Source organism: Aquarana catesbeiana, linkage group LG11 (assembly GCF_042186555.1).
Source record: "Aquarana catesbeiana isolate 2022-GZ linkage group LG11, ASM4218655v1, whole genome shotgun sequence".
NCBI classification, from domain to species: domain Eukaryota; kingdom Metazoa; phylum Chordata; class Amphibia; order Anura; family Ranidae; genus Aquarana; species Aquarana catesbeiana.
The window spans coordinates 100430770-100457213 of NC_133334.1; the positions used below are offsets into that span (position 1 = coordinate 100430770).

General features: G+C 42.9%; 1 protein-coding gene across 1 annotated transcript in view; it reads right to left on the minus strand.

The window, feature by feature from the left end:
- LOC141112210 (mucin-2-like) overlaps window positions 1-26444 on the minus strand; it is a 245720-nt gene that overhangs the window by 140672 nt on the left and 78604 nt on the right. Inside the window, exons 25-27 of the mRNA XM_073604810.1 lie at window positions 24013-24144; window positions 11478-11625; window positions 3092-3141 (exon numbers count right to left, since the gene is read on the minus strand). Coding sequence (XP_073460911.1) covers window positions 3092-3141; window positions 11478-11625; window positions 24013-24144 — 330 coding nt within the window. The remainder of the gene's footprint in view (window positions 1-3091; window positions 3142-11477; window positions 11626-24012; window positions 24145-26444) is intronic.

Sequence of the window (26444 nt, forward strand, 5' to 3'; positions counted from 1 at the left end):
TCAAATTCATTGTTCTTGGATATGGATATACTTGTATCAAATTTTTCTAATCTTCATATTACAGTTATTGATATAATTTCTCAACATTGTCTGTATTTCCCAGATTACATTGTACCACAGTAAGAGGGGTCTTTCAGCACTGAACCCTTAAAGGGTATCTATCATTAAAGGGTAAAACAAATTTACTGCATGTTACCAGTTCTTATATGCAGTGGCTACATCAGTTTCATTTCTTCCAGACATTTACTTTATTTTCTCCTGGTCAATCTACCAATAACATACTTCCTGTCCTGGGGTGACAGTGCTGACTTACTGTATCTATAGAGGAGCACCCTAAGCTGCCCTCTTGATTTGAAGTTTACATACTTCCCCTTCCCCTCATCTCTACTACATGGAATAGAAGTGTTCTGTAGCTCACAGAAGATGGCTAGGAAAGCTGAAAAGATGTTTGAGATATCAGTTCAGTGCACTGGAAGGTTAAGGGACACAAGGTCAGGGTAGGACTAATAGGTATTTTCTGTATTTGCAGAATATACTTAGCCTAACAAAAAAAATAAAACCAAAACAGCCACCATATCTTAGGACCAGCAAGCTGCAATATATAAAATTTATGTGCTTGGGTTTAGATATGCTTTAAATACTACATATTATTTAAGATATGTTTTTTACTGATATTTCATAACCTAAAGGAGTATTAACTTTACTGGAAACAGCAATGCCCACCGACAACCGCGAGTTGGCTGCGGAAAGTGGAGGATATAAACAGGATGGAGGATTTGGTTCCTACTGCGCAACATAACCGTGAGAAATACACAAAGACCTGGAGCCCTTGGAACATTTTTATTCTCTCTGATGAGGGGAAAACCCTCCTTGGATCATAGATCACTCATGAGCTACTGCTATGGTCCTGAACCATTGTCGTCGCCTTACCTGCTTCCCTTCCCTCTCCCCCCTTCTTCCCCCCTACTCTGCTTTTTCTGCTTTATCTCTGACTATATCTGATTTCCTTTTACTATTTAAGAAAAGAGGGAAAAGAATTTGGGGAGACCCTATTACCCCTTTGCACTTACACGATAGTCATATTACGCTAGATACCACCGAGCAAGCTAATTGCAATCTCTGTCTTGTTTTGTACCAATGGGTAATATGATAATGCAATATGTTCATTGATTTATTATGAACTGAACTACATGTTTACAATCTCAATTATCTTCATATCATTGTTGTAATAATGGGGTCTCGCCCTTTATTGTTGTTAATAAAAATTATATTTGGAAAAAAAATAAAAGAGTATTAAATCCAACATTTTGACTTTCCTCTATATTACAACATATAATATATATTCCTTGCTAGTATCTTCAAAATCTTCTAAAATAGCACTGTTAACGAGATATAGATGTTTGCTCCAGGGGATGACATCACTCGTGCATGCGCAGTTCACTGTGTATTCATGTCACACTGACTTTCCTGTGAATACAGGGAGCACCGTGCCATGATGGTGATTCATATATGCATGCATGGGAGTGACTTTGTCTAGGCCTGGCCATTCAAGCAGCTGGAGAGAGAAAACCCAGAAGGAAGACCGAGCGAAGTTGGAAGCCCCTTTGACCAGGGGAGCGGTGACAGCTCAGTGCTGGAGGGCTTTGTTTGAGTTGGCAGATGTATCTGCCTTAATATGCTAATATGTGGTGCATACTAGCACAATATGGCATAAATCAACTAGGCGCCCATTTATAAAAAAAAAAAAAAAAAAAAAAAAGGAAAAGCAGAGTTCAATACCGCTTTAAATGCTTACATTGTACAAATACTTTGTGATGCAAAACCTAATTATAGTTACTAAAGAAGATGCAGCTGATGACTTTCTGGTAGTCAAAGTTTATAAGGAACTCTGAATTCAGGGGTAGGCAACCTTAAAGAGGTGGAGATCTACCTGAACCAGGGCCGTCTTTAACACATGGCAAAAGAGGGCAGCTGCCCCAGGCTCAGTCATTGTTGTGGGTCCCAAAGCAGCTGACCCTCGAGCCCACACTGCCCTCAAGTAGTTGATTAGTGTATTAGGAAAATGTTTGCCCAGGGTCCAATCAATATTAAAGACGGCCCTGGCCTGAACAACATGGGAGATGTCAAAGATCACTGGGCACAGTGTCGCCTCCTCACACCTGATTTAAACCTCTAATTGCTGTACTACTGTGTCACTATTGCGTGCTTTGCACGGAAATCATGGGTTTAAATCGGGTGGTGAGGAGGAAACATTTTGCCTCCTCACCACCTGTCAAACACACTCGGATTGCTTTTCAGAGGAGCAGCAGTGCCTGCTTCATTTGTAAAGGAGCCCTTAGTTGCATTCAGCAGCGGCACCCTTGGGCCTCGTTCACATGTTAAGTTGGAGGGGGTGATGGTAAAACTCTGTGGTTGAGTTGTGGTTTTACCTCCCCCAATCCCTACGTCCTTTGGTGTACACATGCCGCAGCAGGAATTAAGCCCCCTGTTGCTTCTGTTGAGTGCTACCACCTGCCAGTCGCGACCTATTCTAGTAAATGGGACCACTCTGCAAGCGCCCCTGCGACTGCATGCTTCTGCGGGGTCCAAGGGGTTAAAGCAGGTGGTGAGAAAACAACAAAACGCTGCTATTATGCCCAGTGTATTGCTTCACACTGACCTGAAGATCTCTACTTTCCTGCTGCTGGCATCACTCTGGAGACCGCTAGCCGGGATAAGAGGTGTAGTACAGTTGGTATCACTCGGCATGGGACAGGAGCCAGCACTACAGAGGAGGCATCGACTGTGGCTCCTGCTCCTGCCCCTTTATATCTCAAACTTTACAAGTAGTCCCTCTGCATTGCACTGTGATTGATGCTCTGGAATGGCGGGTCAGCAAGCCCAGGCCACGATCTACCAGTCATCTGCCTGAGATCTACTGGTAGATCGCGATCTACAGGTTGCTGTAGATTTAAACGGTAAGAATTGCTACCACCTTTGCCCATGCTGCAATGCTAAACACTTTTCAAACACCAAATCTGATCTTTTAGAGAAAGTATGAAAATGCTCAGCCACTTTATATCTGGAAAGAGAGAGCTCTGTAAGAACATACCTGATGTGTCGTTAATGACACAGTTAACATTCCCTCCTGCAGTACAATTACTGAAAAAAAAATTGAATTGTATTATAAAGAGCAACTATAATAATGCATTCATACATTTTAATGGAATCCCCCACAAGAAACAGTTAAACTAACTTTAGATATTGAAAAAAAACAACTGACTCGCGCCAATGGTGTCAATATTTTGGTAAATAAATAAGTGAATCATAAACATAAATTCAAACAGTGAAAAAAATAAATAAATACACATAAATCAAGCTGCTCCCCAACTTGAACATAAATGATCAAATAGTAAATAAGTAGATAGGGAGCGCTAGAAACTAAGATATAATATTTGAAGTGCAGCAAAATTATGCTTAATTGAGTACCTTAACCACTTCAGCCCCGGAAGGATTTACCCCCTTCCTGACCAGAGCACTTTTTCCAATTTGGCACTGCGTCGCTTTAACTGCTAATTGCGCGGTCATGCAATGCTGTACCCAAACGAAATTTGCGTCCTTTTCTTCCCACAAATAGAGCTTTCTTTTGATGGTATTTGATCACCTCTGCCGTTTTTATTTTTTGCGCTATACACGGAAAAAGACCGAAAATTTTGAAAAAAAATGATATTTTCTACTTTTTGTTCTAAAAAAAATCCAATAAACTCAATTTTAGTCATACATTTAGGCCAAAATGTATTTGGCCACATGTCTTTGGTAAAAAAAATGTCAATAAGTGTATATTTATTGGTTTGCGCAAAAGTTATAGCGCCTACAAACTAGGGTACATTTTCTGGAATTTACACAGCCTTTAATTTATGACTGCCTATGTCGTTTCTTGAGGTGCTAAAATGGCAGGGCAGTACAAAACCCCCCCAAATGACCCCATTTTGGAAAGTAAACACCCCAAGGAAATTGCTGAGAGGCATGTTGAGCCCATTGAATATTCATTTTTTTTGTCCCAAGTGATTGAATAATGACAAAAAAAAAAATAAAAAATTACAAAAAGTTGTCACTAAATGATATATTGCTCACACAGGCCATGGGCATATGTGGAATTGCACCCCAAAATACATTTAGCTGCTTCTCCTGAGTATGGGGATACCACATGTGTGGGACTTTTTGGGAGCCTAGCCGCATACGGGGCCCCGAAAACCAATCACTGCCTTCAGGATTTCTAAGGGCGTACATTTTTGATTTTACTCCTCACTACCTATCACAGTTTTGAAGGCCATAAAATGCCCAGATGGCACAAACCCCCCCCAAATGACCCCATTTTGGAAAGTAGACACCCCAAGCTATTTGCTGAGAGGCATGTTGAGTCCATGGAATATTTTTTATTTTGACACAAGTTGCGGGAAAGTGACAATTTATTTATTTATTTATTTTTTTTTTTGCACAAAGTTGTCACTAAATGATATATTGCTCACACAGGTCATGGGCATATGTGGAATTGCACCCCAAAATACATTCTGCTGCTTCTCTTGAGTACGGGGATACCACATGTGTGGGACTTTTTAGGAGCCTAGCCGCGTACGGGCCCCCGAAAACCAATCACCGCCTTCAGGATTTCTAAGGGTGTACATTTTTGATTTCACTCTTCACTGCCTATCACAGTTTCGGAGGTCATGGAATGCCCAGGTGGCACAAACCCCCCCCAAATGACCCCATTTTGGAAAGTAGACACCCCAAGCTATTTGCTGAGAGGCATGGTGAGTATTTTGCAGCTCTCATTTGTTTTTGAAAATGAAGAAAGACAAAAAAAAAATTTTTTTTTTCTTTTTTTAATTTTCAAAACTTTATGACAAAAAGTGAGGTCTGCAAAATACTCACTATACCACTCAGCAAATAGCTTTGGGTGTCTACTTTCCAAAATGGGGTCATTTGGGGGGGTTTTGTGCCACCTGGGCATTCCATGGCCTCCGAGACTGTGATAGGCAGTGAAGAGTAAAATCAAAAATTTACGCCCTTAGAAAGCCTGAAGGCGGTGCTTGGTTTTCGGGGTCCCGTACGCGGCTAGGCTCCCAAAAAGTCTCACACATGTGGTATCCCCGTACTCAGGAGAAGCAGCAGAATGTATTTTGGGGTGTAATTTCACATATTCCCATGGCATGTTTGAGCAATATATCATTTAGTGACAACTTTGTGCAAAAAAAAAAAAAAAAATTTGTCTCTTTCCCGCAACTTGTGTCACAATATAAAATATTCCCTGGACTCGAGATGCCTCTCAGCAAATAGCTTGGGGTGTCTACTTTCCAAAATGGGGTCATTTGGGGGGGGTTTGAACTGTCCTGGCATTTTATGCACAACATTTAGAAGCTTATGTCACACATCACTCACTCTTCTAACCACTTGAAGACAAAGCCCTTTCTGACACTTTTTGATTACATGAAAAAATTATTTTTTTTTGCAAGAAAATTACTTTGAACCCCCACACATTATATATTTTTTTAAAGCAAATGCCCTACAGATTAAAATGGTGGGTGTTTCATTTTTTTTTTTCACACAGTATTTGCGCAGCGATTTTTCAAACGCATTTTTTGGGGAAAAAACACACTTTTTTACATTTTAATGCACTAAAACACACTATATTGCCCAAATGTTTGATGAAATAAAAAAGATGATCTTAGGCCGAGTACATGGATACCAAACATGACATGCTTTACAATTGCGCACAAACGTGCAGTGGCAACAAAATAAATACATTTTTAAAAGCCTTTAAAAGCCTTTACAGGTTACCACTTTAGATTTACAGAGGAGGTCTACTGCTAAAATTACTGCCCTCGATCTGACCGTCGCGGTGATACCTCACATGCATGGTGCAATTGCTGTTTACATTTGACGCCAGACCGACGCTTGCGTTCGCCTTAGCGCGAGAGCAGGGGGGACAGGGGTGCTTTTTTTTTTTTTTTTTTTTTTTTCTTTATTATTATTATTTTTTTATCTTATTTTTAAACTGTTCCTTTCATTTATTTTTTTTTTAATCATTTTTATTGTTATCTCAGGGAATGTAAATATCCCCTATGATAGCAATAGGTAGTGACAGGTACTCTTTTTTGAAAAAATTGGGGTCTTTTAGACCCTAGATTTCTCCTCTGCCCTCAAAGCATCTGACCACACCAAGATCGGTGTGATAAAATGCTTCCCCAATTTCCCAATGGCGCTATTTACATCCGGCGAAATCTAAGTCATAAAATGCTCGTAGCTTCCGGTTTCTTAGGCCATAGAGATGTTTGGAGCCACTCTGGTCTCTGATCAGCTCTATGGTCAGCTGGCTGAATCACCGGCTGCATTCTCAGGTTCCCTGTTGAGACAGGAGAGCCAGAGAAAAACACGGAAGACGGTGGGGGGGGGGGGCATTCTCTCCCACTGCTTGTAAAAGCAGTCTAGAGGCTAGTTAGCCGCTAGGATTGCTTTTACATGAAAGCCGACCGCTGGCTGAAAAGAATGATACCAAGATGATACCTAAACCTGCAAGCATCATTCTGGTATAACCACTCAAAGTCGTGAATGGTGTACCTGAAGACAAAAAAATGGTTAACAATAAAGCACAGTAAACGGTAAAGTATAAAAAATTGCATACCTGAAAAGCAAACGTGATAAAACATAATAACAATAAAACATTGCAGAATAGAATACAGTAAAAAAGAGCAGAACAATAGAGAGAATAGAGAGAGAGAGAACAATAAAACGACAACTATTATTTTTTATTTTATATTTTTGTTTGTGTTTTTTTTTTTTTTTTTTACACTTTTTTTGTAACTGTAACTTTTATAACTGTAACCGGTTCCAGGTTCGGGTCTCTCAAAATGCGATGGCATCTTGGGAGACCCTGTGAAAGTGCGCCTAGTCTGTGCAATGCTGTACCCTACGCTAATACTCAACTAGTGAATGGTAGCGTTCAAAACATTCACCAATGCAAAGACCAGGATTGACAGGACAGGAGAGACAATAATAGCGGGTGTCACGCCTATATCCGCGTTTGCTGCAGACAACATCTTTTTTGGGGGGGTTCGTTGGGTAGGGGTACTCGGGAGGACATAAAGAAAATGCCTCTCATGCAGCCGACTGCATTTGGTTGGGGATGTGAATGGGGGAAGTACGGGCGCTGCAGAAGTGGTGGGTTCCCAATTAGGATTGGCGAATGCAGCAGGAAGGGCATTATGGGCACGACGGGCCTGTGTTTGTCTTTTTGGTGGCAGCGGGACACTGCTTGTGCTTGCCACCTCACCAGCTTGAACTGCACTTATGGGACTCGCCACGTCACCAAGTGTTACTGCAGTGCTGGTTTGACTACGACCGGGGTGTACTAGGCCGCTGGTGCTTGCCAGTTCACCAAAACGCTACCAAAAAAACTGTTAGCGATCGCAGGGATCAGGCCTGACTCTGCGAACGCTGCAGTTATGCGTTTAGTGTTTTGTAAGTGACAGTGATCGATCGATACTGCACTTGGGTGGGCTGGGCTGGGCCGGGCGGAGGGGCAAAACGCAGGTGCTAGCAGGTATCTGGGCTGATCCCGCTAACACTGCGTTTTTGGGAACCCTAAACTGCTGGGGACGCCAGTATAGATCTGATCGGATCAGATATTAATCAGTTCAGATACTATATCACTAAGGGAGGTGTACGGTGCGTGCGTGGGTGTTAGCGCGACCGGCGCTAACCTGACGCTGCCTGGGGCTGGTGCTTGCCAGTTCACCAAAACGCTACCAAAAAAACTGTTAGCGATCGCAGGGATCAGGCCTGATTCTGCGAACGCTGCAGTTATGCGTTTAGTGTTTTGTAAGTGACAGTGATCGATCGATACTGCACTTGGGTGGGCTGGGCTGGGCCAGGCGGAGGGGCAAAACGCTGGTGCTAGCAGGTATCTGGGCTGATCCCGCTAACACTGCGTTTTTGGGAACCCTAAACTGCTGGGGACGCTAGTATAGATCTGAACGGATCAGATATTGATCCAATCAGATACTATACCACTAAGGGAGGATACGGTGCGTGCGTGGGTGTTAGCGCGACCGGCGCTAACCTGACGCCTGGGGCTGGTGCTTGCCAGTTCACCAAAACGCTACCCAAAAAACTGTTAGCGATCGCAGGGATCAGGCCTGACTCTGCGAACGCTGCAGTTATGCGTTTAGTGTTTTGTAAGTGACAGTGATCGATCGATACTGCACTTGGGTGGGCTGGGCTGGGCCGGGCGGAGGGGCAAAACGCTGGTGCTAGCAGGTATCTGGGCTGATCCCGCTAACACTGCGTTTTTGGGAACCCTAAACTGCTGGGGAAGCTAGTATAGATCTGAACGGATCAGATATTGATGCGATCAGATACTATACCACTAAGGGAGGCGTATGCTGCGTCCGTGGGTGTTAGCAGTACTGGCGCTAATCTGACGCTGCCTGGGGCGACGCATATCACCGCCGGGCGATCAGGGGGCTAAACCTTTATTCGGTAATAAACAGCGGGTGCCCTGACACTATAAAAAATAAACGAACTAACCAGCGTCACCCGTAACGGTTATACGGTGATCAGTGGTGAAAGGGTTAACTAGGGGGCAATCAAGGGGTTAAAACATTTATTAGATAGTATATGGGGGTCCATGTCGCTATAAAACGCTGACGGCGAACCTAAATATTTACGTCCCTAACTATCGTCACCGGCGACACTAATACAGCGATCAGAAAAATGATCGCTTAGTGACACTGGTGATGGGGGGGTGATCAAGGGGTTAAAACTTTATTAGGGGGGGTTAGGGGGGTATCCTAGACCTAAAGGGGGCCTAACACTCATTGCCCTAACACTGTAACTGTCACAAACTGACACCAATACAGTAATCAGAAAAAAAAAAAAAAAAAAAAAAAACCTGCTTGGTGTCAGTTTGTGACAGGGGGGGGTGATTGGGGGGGGATCGGGGGGCGATCGGGGGGGGATCGGGGTGTTTTGTGTGCCTGGCATGTTCTACTGTGTGTGTGTGTTTGGTGCACTCACATACCTGTCTTCTCTCCTCGGGCCGGAACGGAAATTACCGAACCGAGGAGAGATGACATCATTTCCTCTGCCTCTGTGTACAATACAGAGGCAGGGAAATGATCCCATTGGCTGGGAGCGATCGCGAGGGGGGGGCCACGAATGGATGGCCTCCCCCTCACCACCAATCGCCGGGGGAGATTTGCCGACCGCCGCAGGCACTGGGGGGGGGTCCGATCGGACCCCCCACCCGCGGGCAGGCAAGGACGTACCTGTAAGTCCTTTTGCCTGCCCGTGCCGCTCTGTCGACGTACATCGTCGTGCGGCGGTCGGCAAGTGGTTAATTAATAATAGAAAATTAGATTGATATAAATATTGGCAGTGGAGTTAGTGCATAACCAACCAAAACAGTACATTGATAACAGTGCCAATGATAAATTATCACAATAGCAGTGAATAATAATTCTAAAGTGGAGTGATATCTTCCAAAATGTGCCAATTTCTTGCCGTTGATATAAAAAAAGTTCCGTCACCAAAAGAAAGAAGAAAATACACCTTGAAGTAATAGATATCTGCTTACCAGATACCAATGACCCCTTTAATTAAAAAGAGAGTCACTAGCGCTTATGCAGGATTGTGCCTGCTCACATGGAAGGCTGGACAACTGGATGATGATTTAGGCATGAACCCCTCCGATCCCAATCGTTCAAGCAATGGATATATGGGAAACAAACAAAGTCTCCATAGTGTAAAACCATTTATTAAAATGTTAGGGTAACATTAAAAAGCCAAATGGCCGCTTACATTTGTAGGTGCCTACCCAGCACTGGGGCTGCTCGTTTGTCAGGGTATGGTTGATGTCAGAGACCCATCGCACCGCATCAATGGACGGCGTGCGTTCCACCCGGCGTGAGAGACAACCAGATAACCGGATGTAGGTAAACAATCATGTGACCAGTGCCGGGTAGGCACCTACAAATGTAAGCGGCCATTTGGCTTTTTAATGTTACCCTAACATTTTAATAAATGGTTTTACACTATGGAGACTTTGTTTGTTTCCCATATATCCATTGCTTGAACGATTGGGATCGGAGGGGTTCATGCCTAAATCATCATCCAGTTGTCCAGCCATCCATGTGAGCAGGCACAATCCTGCATAAGCGCTAGTGACTCTCTTTTTAATTAAAGGGGTCATTGGTATCTGGTAAGCAGATATCTATTACTTCAAGGTGTATTTTCTTCTTTCTTTTGGTGACGGAACTTTTTTTATATCAACGGCAAGAAATTGACACATTTTGGAAGATACCACTCCACTTTAGAATTATTATTCACTGCTATTGTGATAATTTATCATTGGCACTGTTATCAATGTACTGTTTTGGTTGGTTATGCACTAACTCCACTGCCAATATTTATATCAATCTAATTTTCTTTTAGTAATTAAGGTACTCAATTAAGCATAATTTTGCTGCACTTCAAATATTATATCTTAGTTTCTAGCGCCCCCTATCTACTTATTAACTTTAGATATTGCTTGCAAATATTATTTTGTAGGTATTGCTTGCCCATATTATGCCAGCCTCCTTTGTAGGGTAAAGAAATCACTCACATAGCAACCTTATACTACCTTCTAGCATCCCTGCTAGACAGCAGAACAGATCATTGACCTACACTGCAGCAGCAAAGCTTTGTGTAGAGAACATTGGTCAAACAACATACTCAGCTTAATGATTGGATAATTTAAGAGCAGCAACATGCCCATGAGGTCATCAGTCAAAAAAAAATTCCCTTGTCAGCCCATGTGCACTGCAGCAGAGAATGACAGGCTTCAAGCGCTGGCTTTCCTCTCTCAGTCTGACAGATTGGGAAATATAAAAGGCTGATATCAAGACAGAATCAAATACTTACACTAGTTGTATTTAAAAATGAAAATTTTTAAATAAAAAATGAAAAATTGTGAAGAGAGCATCTCTATGTGCAATAATAGCAGCTCACTATTGTTTGAGATTTACCCCCTGTCAAATAATCACACCCACCTCTTAAGTTTGTTGAGTTTCTTGAAAGTATTTGGCTTTTTATGGCTGTGGTTGGCCTAAGTTCCTTTCAACAGAAGTATAGTTCTTATTGTTTTAAAATGAGGGATGTGTTAGTCATATAATAGACCCAAGCATAGTAGTTTAGCTACTATAGCTAAAGTAACTTTAGGGAAACATCTTGAACACCACCTATAAGGGAATCATTGCTTTCACGCAACAAGGCTCCTTACAATAGGCTCAGAGGGTTCTTTAATCCTTAGAAAATTTAGATTAAAGATCCTTAAAGTTAAGCTCTTCTGACCCGCAGAATGCTACAAAAAATTGTTTTGTATGTATAAAATGCATCTAAATAGACCATTAAATAAAATACATAAAGTTCCACCTTCCACAGTAGACCATGTGTCTTACCAACTGTGACAACTCTTGAAACTGGGTATTTGAGCTCCAATATCATAGTAGGTGTTATTAACGAAACAGCCACAAAGCTCTGGCGGCACACAAATCCTCTTTAACTCATCATAAATAGGTTTGTCTTTAGGGCAAGTTGGGTAGCAGCCTAAAAACATGCAAAATTATTTTGTAAGTTATTTATACACTGCTGGTTAATTCACAGAAAATAACTAGGCTAAATACAATTTAAACATATATAATATAAACATAAGAGCGTTGCTTTATTAAAGAATTAGAACAGTTCACTGAATAAATGAATTTTCGCCTATCTTAGTAAATTGAGGTGAAACAGTGAAATTTCACTTTTCTTAGGATAGCCAATCATGTGCAAAAGATATAAAAACCAGAATTTTTGCTTGCACATGATTGTTCGATTGAACAGAGATGGGATTTACGTTAACTTTCACTTTCAAATATAATAGTAAACAGAGTGAATCTCCTTAACGGGAGCACAGACAGCAATAAAAATGGACAAGCATTCTAATCCCTCTCCACTCTATCCAAAATTAAAAAAAAAAGGTTTACCTTTAGTTATACTTTAAGTGACAATAAATTTAGAAAAGTGAAAATTCACTTTTGAAGTAAACGTAGTAGGGTAGATAGGGTAGGGTAGATAGAAACCAGTCACCTTCTAGGTTTTAGCCTGGGCTCACACATATGCGATGTGGGAACCAGCGCGATTCCTGTGTCAGTTCTCGCATCGCGTCTCCCCCACAGGCAATTCACACTGCCTTCTGCGAACCGCTGAGGGTGTCAATACAAAGTTAATGACACCCCCAGATCGATTCGCAGATCGCAGTGCAAACTGTGAATTCGTACAGGATCGGATCGCATGGGTGGAGGCTGTCCTCTCACTGAAGTGTCATAGAAGGGGGCATGTGTCTAAAAGACACATGCTCCCTTCCAGCCCAGCCCTCTTAACTACACGGAAAAACATGGGTTCATGGATATAAGTTTTACCCATAAACCCATGTTTTTCTCACACAGTTAAGAGGGAGAATGAGAATCTGCTTCTGCTAAAAGGTACTGTTTTAATCAAGCTAAATCATATATTATTATGCTATAACATAATAATTTATTATTTATCTATTTACTGTGAAATTACTGGTTTGAAGTTATACCTTCAGACTTCAGCTGTGTGAAGTTGGCACCCCATGTTTGTAAAACCTGAATAAAAAAATACCATTCGTTTGTGCCGCGTTTGTGCTGATTTGTGCCGCAAAAATGAGCGTTTGTGCCGGTTCGGTTTCTGAGATATTAAACATTCAATTTAATGCAAGCCCCACCCACTTTGCACCCCATGTCCCTGAATTTTAAAAACAAACGTGCCATTCGTTTGTGCCGCGTTTGTGCTGGTTTGTGCCGCAAAAATAAAAGTTTGTGCCGCTTTGGTTGCGGAGATATTGTGCGTTATAGTTGCTGTAACCCCGCCCATTTTGCACCCCATGTTCCTGAATTTTAAAAACAAACGCGCCATTCGTTTGTACCGCGTTTGTGCTGGTTTGTGCCGCGAAAATAAACGTTTGTGCCGCTTTGGTTGCTGAGATATTGTGCGTTATAGTTGCTGTAACCCCGCCCATTTTGCACCCCATGTTCCTGAATTTTAAAAACAAACGCGCCATTCGTTTGTGCCGCGTTTGTGCTGGTTTGTGCCGCAAAAATAAACATTTGTGCCGCTTTGGTTGCGGAGATATTGTGCGTTATAGTTGCTGTAACCCCGCCCATTTTGCACCCCATGTTCCTGAATTTTAAAAACAAACGCGCCATTCATTTGTGCCGCGTTTGTGCCGCAAAAATAAACGTTTGTGCCGCTTTGGTTGCAGAGATATTGTGCGTTATAGTTGCTGTAACCCCGCCCATTTTGCACCCCATGTTCCTGAATTTTAAAAACAAACGCGCCATTCGTTTGTGCCGCATTTTTGCTGGTTTGTGCTGCAAAAATAAACGTTTGTGCCACTTTGGTTGCGGAGATATTGTACGTTATAGTTGCTGTAACCCCGCCCATTTTGCACCCCATGTTCCTGAATTTTAAAAACAAACGTGCCATTCGTTTGTGCCGCGTTTGTGCTGGTTTGTGCCGCAAAAATAAAAGTTTGTGCCGCTTTGGTTGCGGAGATATTGTGCGTTATAGTTGCTGTAACCCCGCCCATTTTGCACCCCATGTTCCTGAATTTTAAAAACAAACGTGCCATTCGTTTGTGCCGCGTTTGTGCTGGTTTGTGCCGCAAAACTAAACGTTTGTGCCGCTTTGGTTGAGGAGATATTGTGCGTTATAGTTGCTGTAACCCCGCCCATTTTGCACCCCATGTTCCTGAATTTTAAAAACAAATGCGCCATTCATTTGTGCCGCGTTTGTGCTGGTTTGTGCTGCAAAAATAAATGTTTGTGCCGCTTTGGTTGCGGAGATATTGTGCGTTAAAGTTGCTGTAACCCCGCCCATTTTGCACCCCATGTTCCTGAATTTTAAAAACAAACGTGCCATTCGTTTGTGCCGCGTTTGTGCTGGTTTGTGCCGCAAAAATAAAAGTTTGTGCCGCTTTGGTTGCGGAGATATTGTGCGTTATAGTTGCTGTAACCCCGCCCATTTTGCACCCCATGTTCCTGAATTTTAAAAACAAACGTGCCATTCGTTTGTGCCGCGTTTGTGCTGGTTTGTGCCGCAAAACTAAACGTTTGTGCCGCTTTGGTTGAGGAGATATTGTGCGTTATAGTTGCTGTAACCCCACCCATTTTGCACCCCATGTTCCTGAATTTTAAAAACAAATGCGCCATTCATTTGTGCCGCGTTTGTGCTGGTTTGTGCTGCAAAAATAAATGTTTGTGCCGCTTTGGTTGCGGAGATATAGTGCGTTATAGTTGCTGCAACCCCGCCCACATTGCACCCCATGTTCCTGAATTTTAAAAACAAATGCGCCATTCGTTTGTGCCGCATTTGTGCTGGTTTGTGCCGCAAAAATAAACGTTTGTGCCGCTTTGGTTGCTGAGATATTGTGCGTTATAGTTGCTGTAACCCCGCCCATTTTGCACCCCATGTTCCTGAATTTTAAAAACAAACGCGCCATTCGTTTGTGCCGCATTTGTGCTGGTTTGTGCCGCAAAAATAAACGTTTGTGCCGCTTTGGTTGCGGAGATATTGTGCGTTATAGTTGCTGTAACCCCGCCCATTTTGCACCCCATGTTCCTGAATTTTAAAAACAAACGCGCCATTCGTTTGTGCCACATTTTTGCTGGTTTGTGCCGCAAAAATAAACGTTTGTGCCACTTTGGTTGCGGAGATATTGTGCGTTATAGTTGCTGTAACCCCGCCCATTTTGCACCCCATGTTCCTGAATTTTAAAAACAAACGTGCCATTAGTTTGTGCCGCGTTTGTGCTGGTTTGTGCCGCAAAAATAAAAGTTTGTGCCGCTTTGGTTGCGGAAATATTGTGCGTTATAGTTGCTGTAACCCCGCCCATTTTGCACCCCATGTTCCTGAATTTTAAAAACAAACGTGCCATTCGTTTGTGCCGCGTTTGTGCTGGTTTGTGCCGCAAAAATAAACGTTTGTGCCGCTTTGGTTGCGGAGATATTGTGCGTTATATGTTGTCAAACCACATTGACTTTACACCTTGTTATTAAAGCTTACATACAGAACCTAAACTCAGCTTGGGTTTCCTTAATGTAAAGCTCCTCCCACTGTACTGGCACTGCACTTCATATTGTACCCTGAAAAAGGCACCTCTGCCGGGTTAGCCCCCCCATATCAAAATTTTTGAAAAAATCTTATGCAGTTTGTTAGATCTTTGTTAGATCAGGTTAGATCAACCGTTGTTTGCGTTAGATCTCACACAGAAGAAGCGATATTAACAGTTATTTGCTGGGGGGGCTAACTCGTCATCAGCCCCCCCTTATCAAAAAATTGACCAGTTAGCTATTTTGGAAGCAATTTGTTAGATCCGGTATGATCAAGTGTTTTTAACGTTAGATCTCACATAATTAGAGACTGATTAAGTGATTAATGTGGGGGGGGCTGGCCCCCCCTTATCAAATTTTCGGCCCAAAAATCATTCAGGCTAATAGATATTCGTTAGATCCGGTAAGATCAAGTGGTTTTAACGTTAGATCTCACATCATTTCAGAGATATTCCACATCAAAATAGAGATATTAGGTGGTACATATGGACAGGTTAGCCCCCCCTTATCAAATTTTCGGCCCAAAAATCATTCAGGCTAATAGATATTCGTTAGATCCGGTAAGATCAAGTGGTTTTAACGTTAGATCTCACATCATTTCAGAGATATTCCACATCAAAATAGAGATATTAGGTGGTACATATGGACGGGCTGGCCCCCCTTATCAAATTTTCTGGCCAAAAATCATTCAGGCTAATAGATATTCGTTAGATCCGGTAAGATCAAGAGGTTTTAACGTAAGATCTCACATCATTTCAGAGATTTCATATTCTTTGCCAATAACAACATCCAAGTTAGTAGTTAATTGTTAGATGAAGTTATTATTGCATTAAACCTAGCATGCACATGGCAGAAATCAGTAATAATCGCAATGTAAGTAGGGATAAAAGCTTGTTGCTGTTTGATCAGTGAGATGTTTTATTTAATCTATGATAAATACATAACAATTCGTTATTTTATATGAGAAGTTAGGCCCCTGTGTCAGTAGCTTAAAATTAATAAATTTTGGCATCGCTGCTCTAAATTGTGGGCACAACTGGAACAGGCCCAGACTGACATTCTGCTGCCAGGGGCTCTGTGGTGCTATGACCAACTACCGCCTGTGCTGAAGTCACAACCCATAATGGGTACGACACTCCGCATATGCTCCCAGGTCAGCACACAGAACCGGCTTTCTTCCCTGATTCCCCATTGCTCCCTATCATAGAAAAACCGTGGTTCCTCCCTGGTCTGGAACCGCAAATGTTTCGGACCCTAAGCCAAACAGGTAGGGTCCAGGCATCCCACTTCCTAACGGGAGGCCAATGGCCTTCCACAGTAGTGCTAATGAGCCCTTCAAACTTTCCTTGTGGACAGCGCTACAATTACAACACTTTCTCAATACTTTGCCTAATCCACAGGGATTTAATCGTCCCCTGACGTCCTTTGAAGCATACTGTTCCAAAGAGGGTTCCCTTCCACAGGCTCTATCCAAAACATACGCCCTCTTGAACTGTCCGGCTGAACAACCACACTTACCGTTCTTGAACAAATGGGAAAGTAAGCTGGGGCGTACATTTACATCTGCTCAGATACAACATGTCCTCAGAAAATTAAAGAGACCAACTATAAACTGTTAACAAGGTGGTACCTCACCCTGCAACTACTGACCAATGTTGGAGATGCCAGGGGGATGGAGGAACACGACTTCACATATTTTGGTCGTGCCCTAAATTGATCCACTTCTGGGAGACAGATAAACCACGCAAAAATTTACGGAATACAAGGTTCCTGGTGATCCAGCTTTTTCCTGCTATATGTCTCCTCCATCTGAGCCAAACTCTATAAAAACTCCATTCCAAATGAGATGGAAGATCTAGTACTCACTGCACAACACCAACAGGAAAAATACTCTAACACTTGGGGACTATGGAACCAGTTTGTCGTTTCCGCAGAGGGTACTGCCCTTCTTGGGACTTAATGTCACAGATAAGTTCCGGAGCCCGTTCACCATAGTTATCCTGAACCAACGCCATTTCACCCCCCCAGCCTTACCTCCCCCCCCCCCTTCTCTCCTCTTACCTTTTCCATCCTTTTTTCCTTACCTTCTTTGATTAATGAAAATGAGAAAATAGTTTTGGGAGACAGCGGGTCTTGCTCCACAGCCCATTTTCCATCTTTAATAAAAACTGATAGGCCAGGAGGTAAGCAGCCTTTTGAGCAGTGTGCCGAAAAATGTTTTCAAAGAAATTGAGCATGCCGATTTTATAACAAAAAAGTCAACTTCACAATCTCAATCACGAAAAGGATTTTTTATAAAGTAAATGCTGTAAACTACTTTAGTAGTGAGAAATTAACATCCTGCACTCTCACGCCTCAGATCAACCCCAATTCATACACCTTCACACCTCAGATCACTGTATCACCTGCAAATCTGCCCCACCACTGTACCCCCCTGCTCAACTGCCCCACCACTGTAACCCCCTGCAAATCTGCCCCACCACCGTACCCCCATGCTCTTCTGTCTCACTGCTGAACCATCTTCTCATCTGTCCTAACACTGAACTTATCTGCTCATCTGCCCCACCACTGTAACCCCCTTTCTCATCTGTCCCACCTCTCTAACCCCCTTTCTCATCTGCCCCACCACTGTAAACCCCTTTCTCATCTGCCCCACCACTGTACCTCCCGCACATCTGTCCCACCTCTGTTCCCCCTGCTCATCTTCCCCACCTCTGTAACCCCCTTTCTCATCTGCCCCACCACTGTAACCCCCTTTCTCATCTGCCCCACCTCTGTAACCCCCTTTCTCATCTGCCCCACCACTGTAACCCCCTTTCTCTTCTGCCCCATCACTGTACCTCCTGCACATCTGTCTCACCTCTGTTCCCCCCTGCTCTTCTGCCCCACCGCTGTAACCCCCTGCTCATCTGTACCACTAATGTACCTCCTTTCTCCTCTGCCCCGCCACTGTACCCCCCTGTACATCTGCCCCACCTCTGTTCTCCCTGCTCTTCTGCCCAACCCCTGTAACCCCCTGCTCATCTGTCCACCAATGCACCTCCTTTCACATCTGCCCCACCGCTGTACCCCCCTGCTCTTCTGTCCCACCGCTAAACCCCCTTCTCATCTGCCCCAACACTGAACCCCTCCTGCTCATTTTCCCCCCACTGTAACCCCCTTCTCATTTGGCCCAACACTAAACCCCTCCCCGCTCATCTGCCCCATCACTGTACCCCCCCTGCTTTTCTGTCCCACTGCTGAACCCCCTTCGCATCGCTCCCACCACTGCACCTTCTGCACATCTGCACCACCACTGTACCCCTTTGCTCTTCTGCCCCACCACTGTAACCCCCCTGCTCATCTACCCCATCAATGTACCATTTTTCTCATCTGCCCCACCACTGTACCTCTCTGCACATTTGCTCCACCGCCATATTCCCATGCTCTTCTGTCTACTACTGAATCACATTCTCATCTGCCCTACCACTGTAACCCGCTTTTTCATCTGCCTTACTAATGTACCTCCTGCACATCTGTTTCACCTCTGTACCCCCTGCTCTTCTGCCCCACCTATGTTCCCCCTGTTCTCCTGCCCCACCACTGTAACCTCCTGCTCATCTGTCCCACCAATACACCTCCTTTCACATTTGCCCCACTGTTCTACCCCCCCTGCTTTTCTGTCCCACCACTGAACCTCCTTCTCATCTGCACCAAAACTGAACCCCCCCCCTGCACATCTGCCCCACGGCTGTACCCTCCTGTTCTTCTGTCCCACATCTAAACCCCTCCTGCTCATTTTTCCCACCAATGTACCCTCTTCTCATCTATGATATGTGTGATATGCAGAGTGGTAAAAGGAAGCAGAGATGAGACACATCTACTTGTCCTGGCACACTCATCCTGCTGATTCACCTCTCGCAACCAGCCCACGTGTTTGTATGTGATGTATGTGATGTATGGGATGTATGTGATGTCACATACGAGCATCTGGAATGGATGTGCAATGATGAGCTCAGGTCAGGGGCATTTTCTGAAAGCAGTGGGCTTGTGTGCAGGATCATAAGTTGGGCCCCCGCAGCTGAGGAAAAGTTTTTGCGCCACAGCAAAAGTTGGGTGTGATTTTCATTGCGCTGAATATAAGGGGGGGCCAGCCTGTCCATATGTACCACCTAATATCTCTATTTTGATGTGGAATATCTCTGAAATTATGTGAGATCTAACGTTAAACCACTTGATCTTACCGGATCTAACGAATATCTATTAGCCTGAATGATTTTTGGGCCGAAAATTTGATAAGGGGGGGCCAGCCCCCCCCCACATTAATCACTTAATCAGTCTCTAATTATGTGAGATCTAACGTTAAAAACACTTGATCATACCGGATCCAACAAATTGCTTCCAAAATAGCTAACTGTTTGGTCAATTTTTTGATAAGGGGGGGCTGATGACGGGTTAGCCCCCCCAGCAAATAACTGTTAATATCGCTTCTTCTGTGTGAGATCTAACGCAAACAACGGTTGATCTAACCTGATCTAACAAAGATCTAACAAACTGCATAAGATTTTTTCAAAAATTTTGATATGGGGGGGCTAACCCGGCAGAGGTGCCTTTTTCAGGGTACAATATGAAGTGCAGTGCCAGTACAGTGGGAGGAGCTTTACATTAAGGAAACCCAAGCTGAGTTTAGGTTCTGTATGTAAGCTTTAATAACAAGGTGTAAAGTCAATGTGGTTTGACAACATATAACGCACAATATCTCAGCAACCAAAGCTGCACAAACGTTTATTTTTGCGGCACAAACCAGCACAAACGCGGCACAAACAAATGGCGCGTTTGTTTTTAAAATTCAGGAACATGGGGTGCAATGTGGGCGGGGTTGCAGCAAATATAACGCACAATATCTCCGCAACCAAAGCGGCACAAACGTTTATTTTTGCGGCACAAACCAGCACAAACGCGGCACAAACGAATGGCACGTTTGTTTTTAAAATTCAGGGACATGGGGTGCAAAGTGGGTGGGGTTGCAGCAACTATAACGCACAATATCTCCGCAACCAAAGTGGCACAAAGTTTTATTTTTGCGGCACAAACCAGCACAAACGCGGCACAAACGAATGGCACGTTTGTTTTTAAAATTCAGGAACATGGGGTGCAAAATGGGCGGGGTTACAGCAACTATAACGCACAATATCTCCGCAACCAAAGCCGCACAAACTTTTATTTTTGCGGCACAAACCAGCACAAACGCGGCACAAACGAATGGCGCGTTTGTTTTTAAAATTCAGGAACATGGGGTGCAAAATGGGCAGGGTTACAGCAACTATAACGCACAATATCTCCGCAACCAAAGCCGCACAAACTTTTATTTTTGCGGCACAAACCAGCACAAACGCGGCACAAACGAATGGCACGTTTGTTTTTAAAATTCAGGAACATGGGGTGCAAAATGGGCGGGGTTACAGCAACTATAACGCACAATATCACCGCAACCAAAGCAGCACAAACGTTTATTTTTGCGGCACAAACCAGCACAAACACGGCACAAACGAATGGCGCGTTTGTTTTTAAAATTCAGGAACATGGGGTGCAAAATGGGCGGGGTTACAGCAACTATAACGCACAATATCTCCGCAACCAAAGCGGCACAAACGTTTATTTTTGCGGCACAAACCAGCACAAACGCGGCACAAACGAATGGCGCGTTTGTTGTTTTTAAAATTCAGGAACATGGGGTGCAAAATGGGCGGGGTTACAGCAACTATAACACACAATATCTCCGCAACCAAAGCAGCACAAACGTTTATTTTTGCAGCACAAACCAGCACAAACGCGGCACAAACGAATGGCGCGTTTGTTTTTAAAATTCAGGGACATGGGGTGCAAAGTGGGCCGGGCTTGCATTAAATTGAATGTTTAATATCTCAGAAACCGAACCGGCACAAACGCTAATTTTTGCGGCACAAATCAGCACAAACGCGGCACAAACGAATGGTATATTTTTATTCAGGTTTTACAAACATGGGGTGCCAACTTCACACAGCTTCAGACTTCAGTAATTTGTCGGTTAAGCCACCTGCTTGAGTACAGTTTTTGAAAATATAGTAAATTACCTTAAAAACAATATATAATAATATATAATAAGGCCAATTCTGACACTTCTCTGCTACAAAATCAACCTTTTTTTGCTAGAAAATCACTCAGAACCCCCAAAAATTATATATACATTTTTTATCAGACACCCTAGGGAATAAAATGGTGGTCATTGCAACTTTTTTATGTCACATGGTATTTGCGCAGCAATTTTTCAAACACGTTTTTTTTTTTTTTTTTTGGAAAGAAACCGTTTCATGACTGAATAAATAAAAACACTAAAGTTATTAGAAATTACGCCGAGTAAATAGATACCTAGCATGTCACGCTTTAAAGTTGCACACACCTGTGGAATGGCGCCAAACTTCAGGACTTAAAAATCTCTATAGGTGACTCTGTAAAAACTATTACAGGTTACATGTTTAGAGCTGCGGAGGAGGTCTAGTGCTAGAATTATTGCTGTCGCTCTAACGATCGCGGCGTATGTAACCTATGTGTCTGGCTCTGATACTAGCCAGTGCCTTACCAGCCACTGACCTCACCGCACATCCCTGACTACCGTGCACAGCTGCACCAGATTCTTTGTGAACCAGTTTTAGTAAATCTCCCCCGCTGTCTTCTATCTAGACCTTTCTTTCTCAACCTTTTTACCCCTGAGGAACCCATTAAACAATTTTCATACCTCAAGAAACCCTGCTAAAAATGAATACATCTACAGAACATCATTGGTTAGATTTTGTGGATATAATAGATAAAAAAATACACTCTATAATTCCCCTAGAGTATTTGACACCCAAGGTGGGTTCTTTTTAGGGTTCCTTTGCATTGGTGATCAGTAGGAGGAAGAATGCCCCTTACATTTGTGGTCATTGGAAAAATGCCATCCTTGAAGACAGCTAAAAAGATGATTTTTCTTCAGTTGGTACTTGTCTGATAGAAAACAGCAGGGGTTCCAATGGTCCTAAACAACTGGCTCTGCCCAGTGTCATTGGACCCGTAACTATGCAGCCCCATCAGGTGGTAAGTCAACTCATCACTGCTTATTGCTTAAACTCCTAGTAGTTTTTGCAAGAACCCAAGAGTTCCATTGAACCCAGGTTGAGAAAGACTGGTTCAGACAGTAATAGCTTTAAATGCTGTTACATAACACTAAACATCTAAAGCCAACTTTTGTTTTATCTTTTGATAGAGTGTCTCTTGTCTCCAAGAGTGAAAATCTAAAATTTTGTTAGTTGTTACTAGCACAGTAATACAGGAAACATTTTCTGATGGGGAGACTTGCTCCAGTGACAACAGTCTAATAGGGTATTTGCCTCACTCTAAAGAAAATCCATCTAATTTCCTATTGTGACAGCAGGACAGGAAGTGAAGAGAAATCTCCTCAGTGGGACAGGTGGCACAAATAAACATGATAGTTCTTTTAACTATTCCCTACTCTTTCCAAAAATAATGGATTTGGAATTTTGATATACTTTAACCCCTTCTTGCCGATGTGATGCAAATATGCGTCCTTCTGCTTCAAGGGGTTGTTCTGCATCTGCAGGCATCACCCCAGTGCCCCGGTACCACTTGACTGTTAGTACAAGCAGCAGGGGGGGACATTTCCCCCCCCCCTTCCCGCCTGGGTCTCCCGGAGCGACCAGCCGGCACATCCATCAGCTGGCAGTAGACCTGAACAAAGCTGGAATCGGCTTTTATTGGGTCTCGGATCGAGTAACCCGGACGTGACGTCACAATATCACTTCCAGTTTCCTGGAGTTTTAAAGGTTTAAAAGAATAGAAGGTATTCAAAAACGCCAATTTTGAATACTTTCAAGAGCAGAGGAGGGCTTTAGGTCTTATAAACCCCAGACCCCTCTATAAAGAGTACCTGTCACTGCCTATTACTGTCACAAGGGATGTTTGCATTCCTTGTTGTGACAGCAATAAAAGTGAAAACATTTTTTTTTTAAAAGGACAGTGTAAAAAAAAATATATAAAGAAAATAAATAGGAAAAAAAAAAGAGTCCCATCCCTCCGTGCTCGCACGCAGAAGCGAACGCATATGTAAGTCTCGCCTGCAAATGTAAACAGTATTCAAACCACACATAAACAATGAGGTATCTCTGCGATCTATAGAGCGAGAGCAATAATTCTAGCTGTAGACCTCCTCTGTAACTCTAAACTGGTAATCGTTAACATTTTTTAAGGTGTTTCCTATGGAGATTTTAAGTAGCGCAGTTTGTCGCCATTCCACGATTGTGTGCAATTTTAAAGCTTGACATGTTAGGTATCTATTTACTTGGCGTAACATCATCTTTCACATTATGTAAAAAATTGCGTTTAAAAGACCGCTGCGCAAATACAGTGTGAAAAAAAAATGCAATGACCACCATTTATTCTCTAGGGTCTCTGCTAAAAAAATAAATAAAATAATAAATAAATAAATAAATAAATAAATATATATATATATATATATATATATATATATATATATATATATATATATATATATATATATATATATATATATATATATATATAATGTTTGGGGGTTTTAAGTAATTTTCTAGCAAAAAATACTGACTTTAACTTGTAAGCAACAAGTGTCAGAAAAAGTCTCCAAGGGGTTAATGACATCTTAAAGCTACAATATTTATATTGTTAATATGTTTAGATGTTATGTTTTATGAATATATAGTGGTTATATAACCAGCGACTGGTGCATCATGAAATAAGGAATAGAATATAATAGTTGTGGGAGACTCACCTTCCAGGTATGTAATGGTGACATTTGTATATACATTGTTAATTGAACGACACGTCTTCATGGTGTTGTTTCCACAAGGGTGATAATGCCACTCGCATTCATCTTTGGGGTTATAGTAGTCACAAAATATGGCTAGAGGGAAATAAAAAATATTATATTTGGTACACACAGTCCAGTATCAGTATTTGACCTTGCATTATACCGTATATGTGAATTATGCCCCATTCAGACCTGAGCTATTTTCTGCTTGAAGCTTGTAGCTGTAAACGCTCAACAAGCCAAATCCCATTCATTTCAATGGCCCCTGTTCACATCTGAGCGTTCTGTCACCTGAAGCAAAATGCTTGTCGCTCAAAAAAGTATATGAGCTTCTTTTTGGCAGATTACAAGCGTTTTTGGCCCCATAGACTTAAGAAAAAAAAAAGCCTGACTTGAGTGTTTTTTTACAAACACACGTTTTCTGCTCAAACAGCAGCTCTCCACCCCTAATATCCTCTCCCTCTCATCCCCCTAGTGCTTTCTATTGGCTAAACAAAAACGCCTGAAGCTGTAAAGCGCTTGTAATACACTTCTAAAACGCTTGTAAAAAGCTGCAAAAGAGCTTAGAAAAAAACTTTTTAAAAGCGCCAGTAAATTGCTAGTACAAGTGTGAATGGAGCCTTAGAGCCTACCTAGACTGAGACAATCTTATCCTTCAGACAGTGGGAGACAGTTAGTTAGTTAGCTGTGAATGATATAATACTGACAGTATGCTTTCTGCAACAGTTTTTTTTGCCTGAGACCATTTTTTATTTGTTCTGCAGTGCTGTGTTGCTTTGGACCTTTCCCCATAGTAATGGCGATAAATGCTATCACCAGGCAACTCTTCCTGTTCATAGAAGCAATCCTTAGATGACACCCGTCAAGATACTAGCAAATCCAGTAATCAGAGGCATGAGCGGGCAGGATTTGCTTCTTGTGCTGGCAGACTCCTGATAGGTCCCTGCTAGGCTTTAAGAACAGGGGTGTCTAGATGTTGTCACATATGTCGTGGTGCTCTGCTGCTTCTAATGGTAAAGATTTGGTATTTAAAACTGAACTAAATTATAAACACTATTGAAATATTTTACTTGACACTTTCTCTCCTATCGTTAACAAATACAAAATACAAATTACAGTAGGGTCACCTGTCTGCTACCAGCCTACTGCTTAGGATAAGAAGGAGCAGAAGTAATCTGATTAGGTCTTCTCGGTGCTCTATTATTTTGTAGGTCCTGTATGTTTAGAGCTTAAGGGCTAATTTGCACCTGTTGCTGTGTTACAATGCGTGATGTGGTGCAGTGGGATCACTGCAGTGCCGATCCACTGATCGCATGCTATGCACTGTTCATTTTTTTGGTTAAACCAACTTTATTGAAATGTCACATTCATGACACAGAAGCCAATACAACTTAACAAAATGTGTTTCCTGTACTTTCAGTGTGTTTAAAGGGATAAAATATGGGAAATGTAATGTACATGTATATCAGATGTACTGAATATTGTTTTTTTATATATATATTTATATACACTATAAGGCAAATTAAAACACATTTTTCTAAAAAGAGTCCACACAAATTCTGCAAGGGCTAAGCTAGTACATTAAAGTGATTGTAAACCTTTGTTTTTTCTTATATCATGCTTACCTCCACTGTGCAGTTCGTTTTGCAGAGTGTGGCCCCGATCCTCGACTTCTGGGGTCCCCTGGTGGCGCTAGCGGCTCCTCCTCGCATCGGTAAACCCCCAGGGAGAGCGCTTCTCTACCTTGTGGGCGCGCTCCCGAGTCCAGCATTTGCATGCATAGACACAGAATGCCAGACTCGGCCCCGCCCCCCAGTCCTTGCGTTATTGGATTTGATTGACAGCAGCGGGAGTCAATGGCTGCGCTGCTATTAATCTATCCAATCAAGAACCGAGAACCCCGGGCAGAGAGGGAGAGCACGTCTCCGCCAAGGGAATGAACGGCTCAGGTGAGTAAAATGGGGAGGGGGTTAGGGGGCCAGCCAGTGTCAGAAGTTTTTTCACCTTAAGGCATAGGATGCCTTAAGGTGAAAAAACACAAGGGTTTACAACCCCTTTAACCACCTTGCGCCTGCGCTATAGCCGAAAGACAGCTACAGCATGGCTCTCAATTGCCGGGAGGGCGTCCCTGGATGTCCTCCTGTTTACATTCCCCCTGCACGCCGCCGCGAGCGCGGGGTGGGGGAAAGCCAAGGGACACGGCCAATCACAGATCGTGCTAAATGGCCAATCACAGCGGCCATTTAGCACTCGATCCGAGTGTCCAATAAAAGATTACCTCACATGTAAACATATGAGATCATCTCTCATTGCTGGCTCCCCCTCCTCACACAGAGACCGCGTGTGAGGAGGGAGAGCTTCCGTGCTGCAGCGGGAGTGAAAAAAATCAGTTA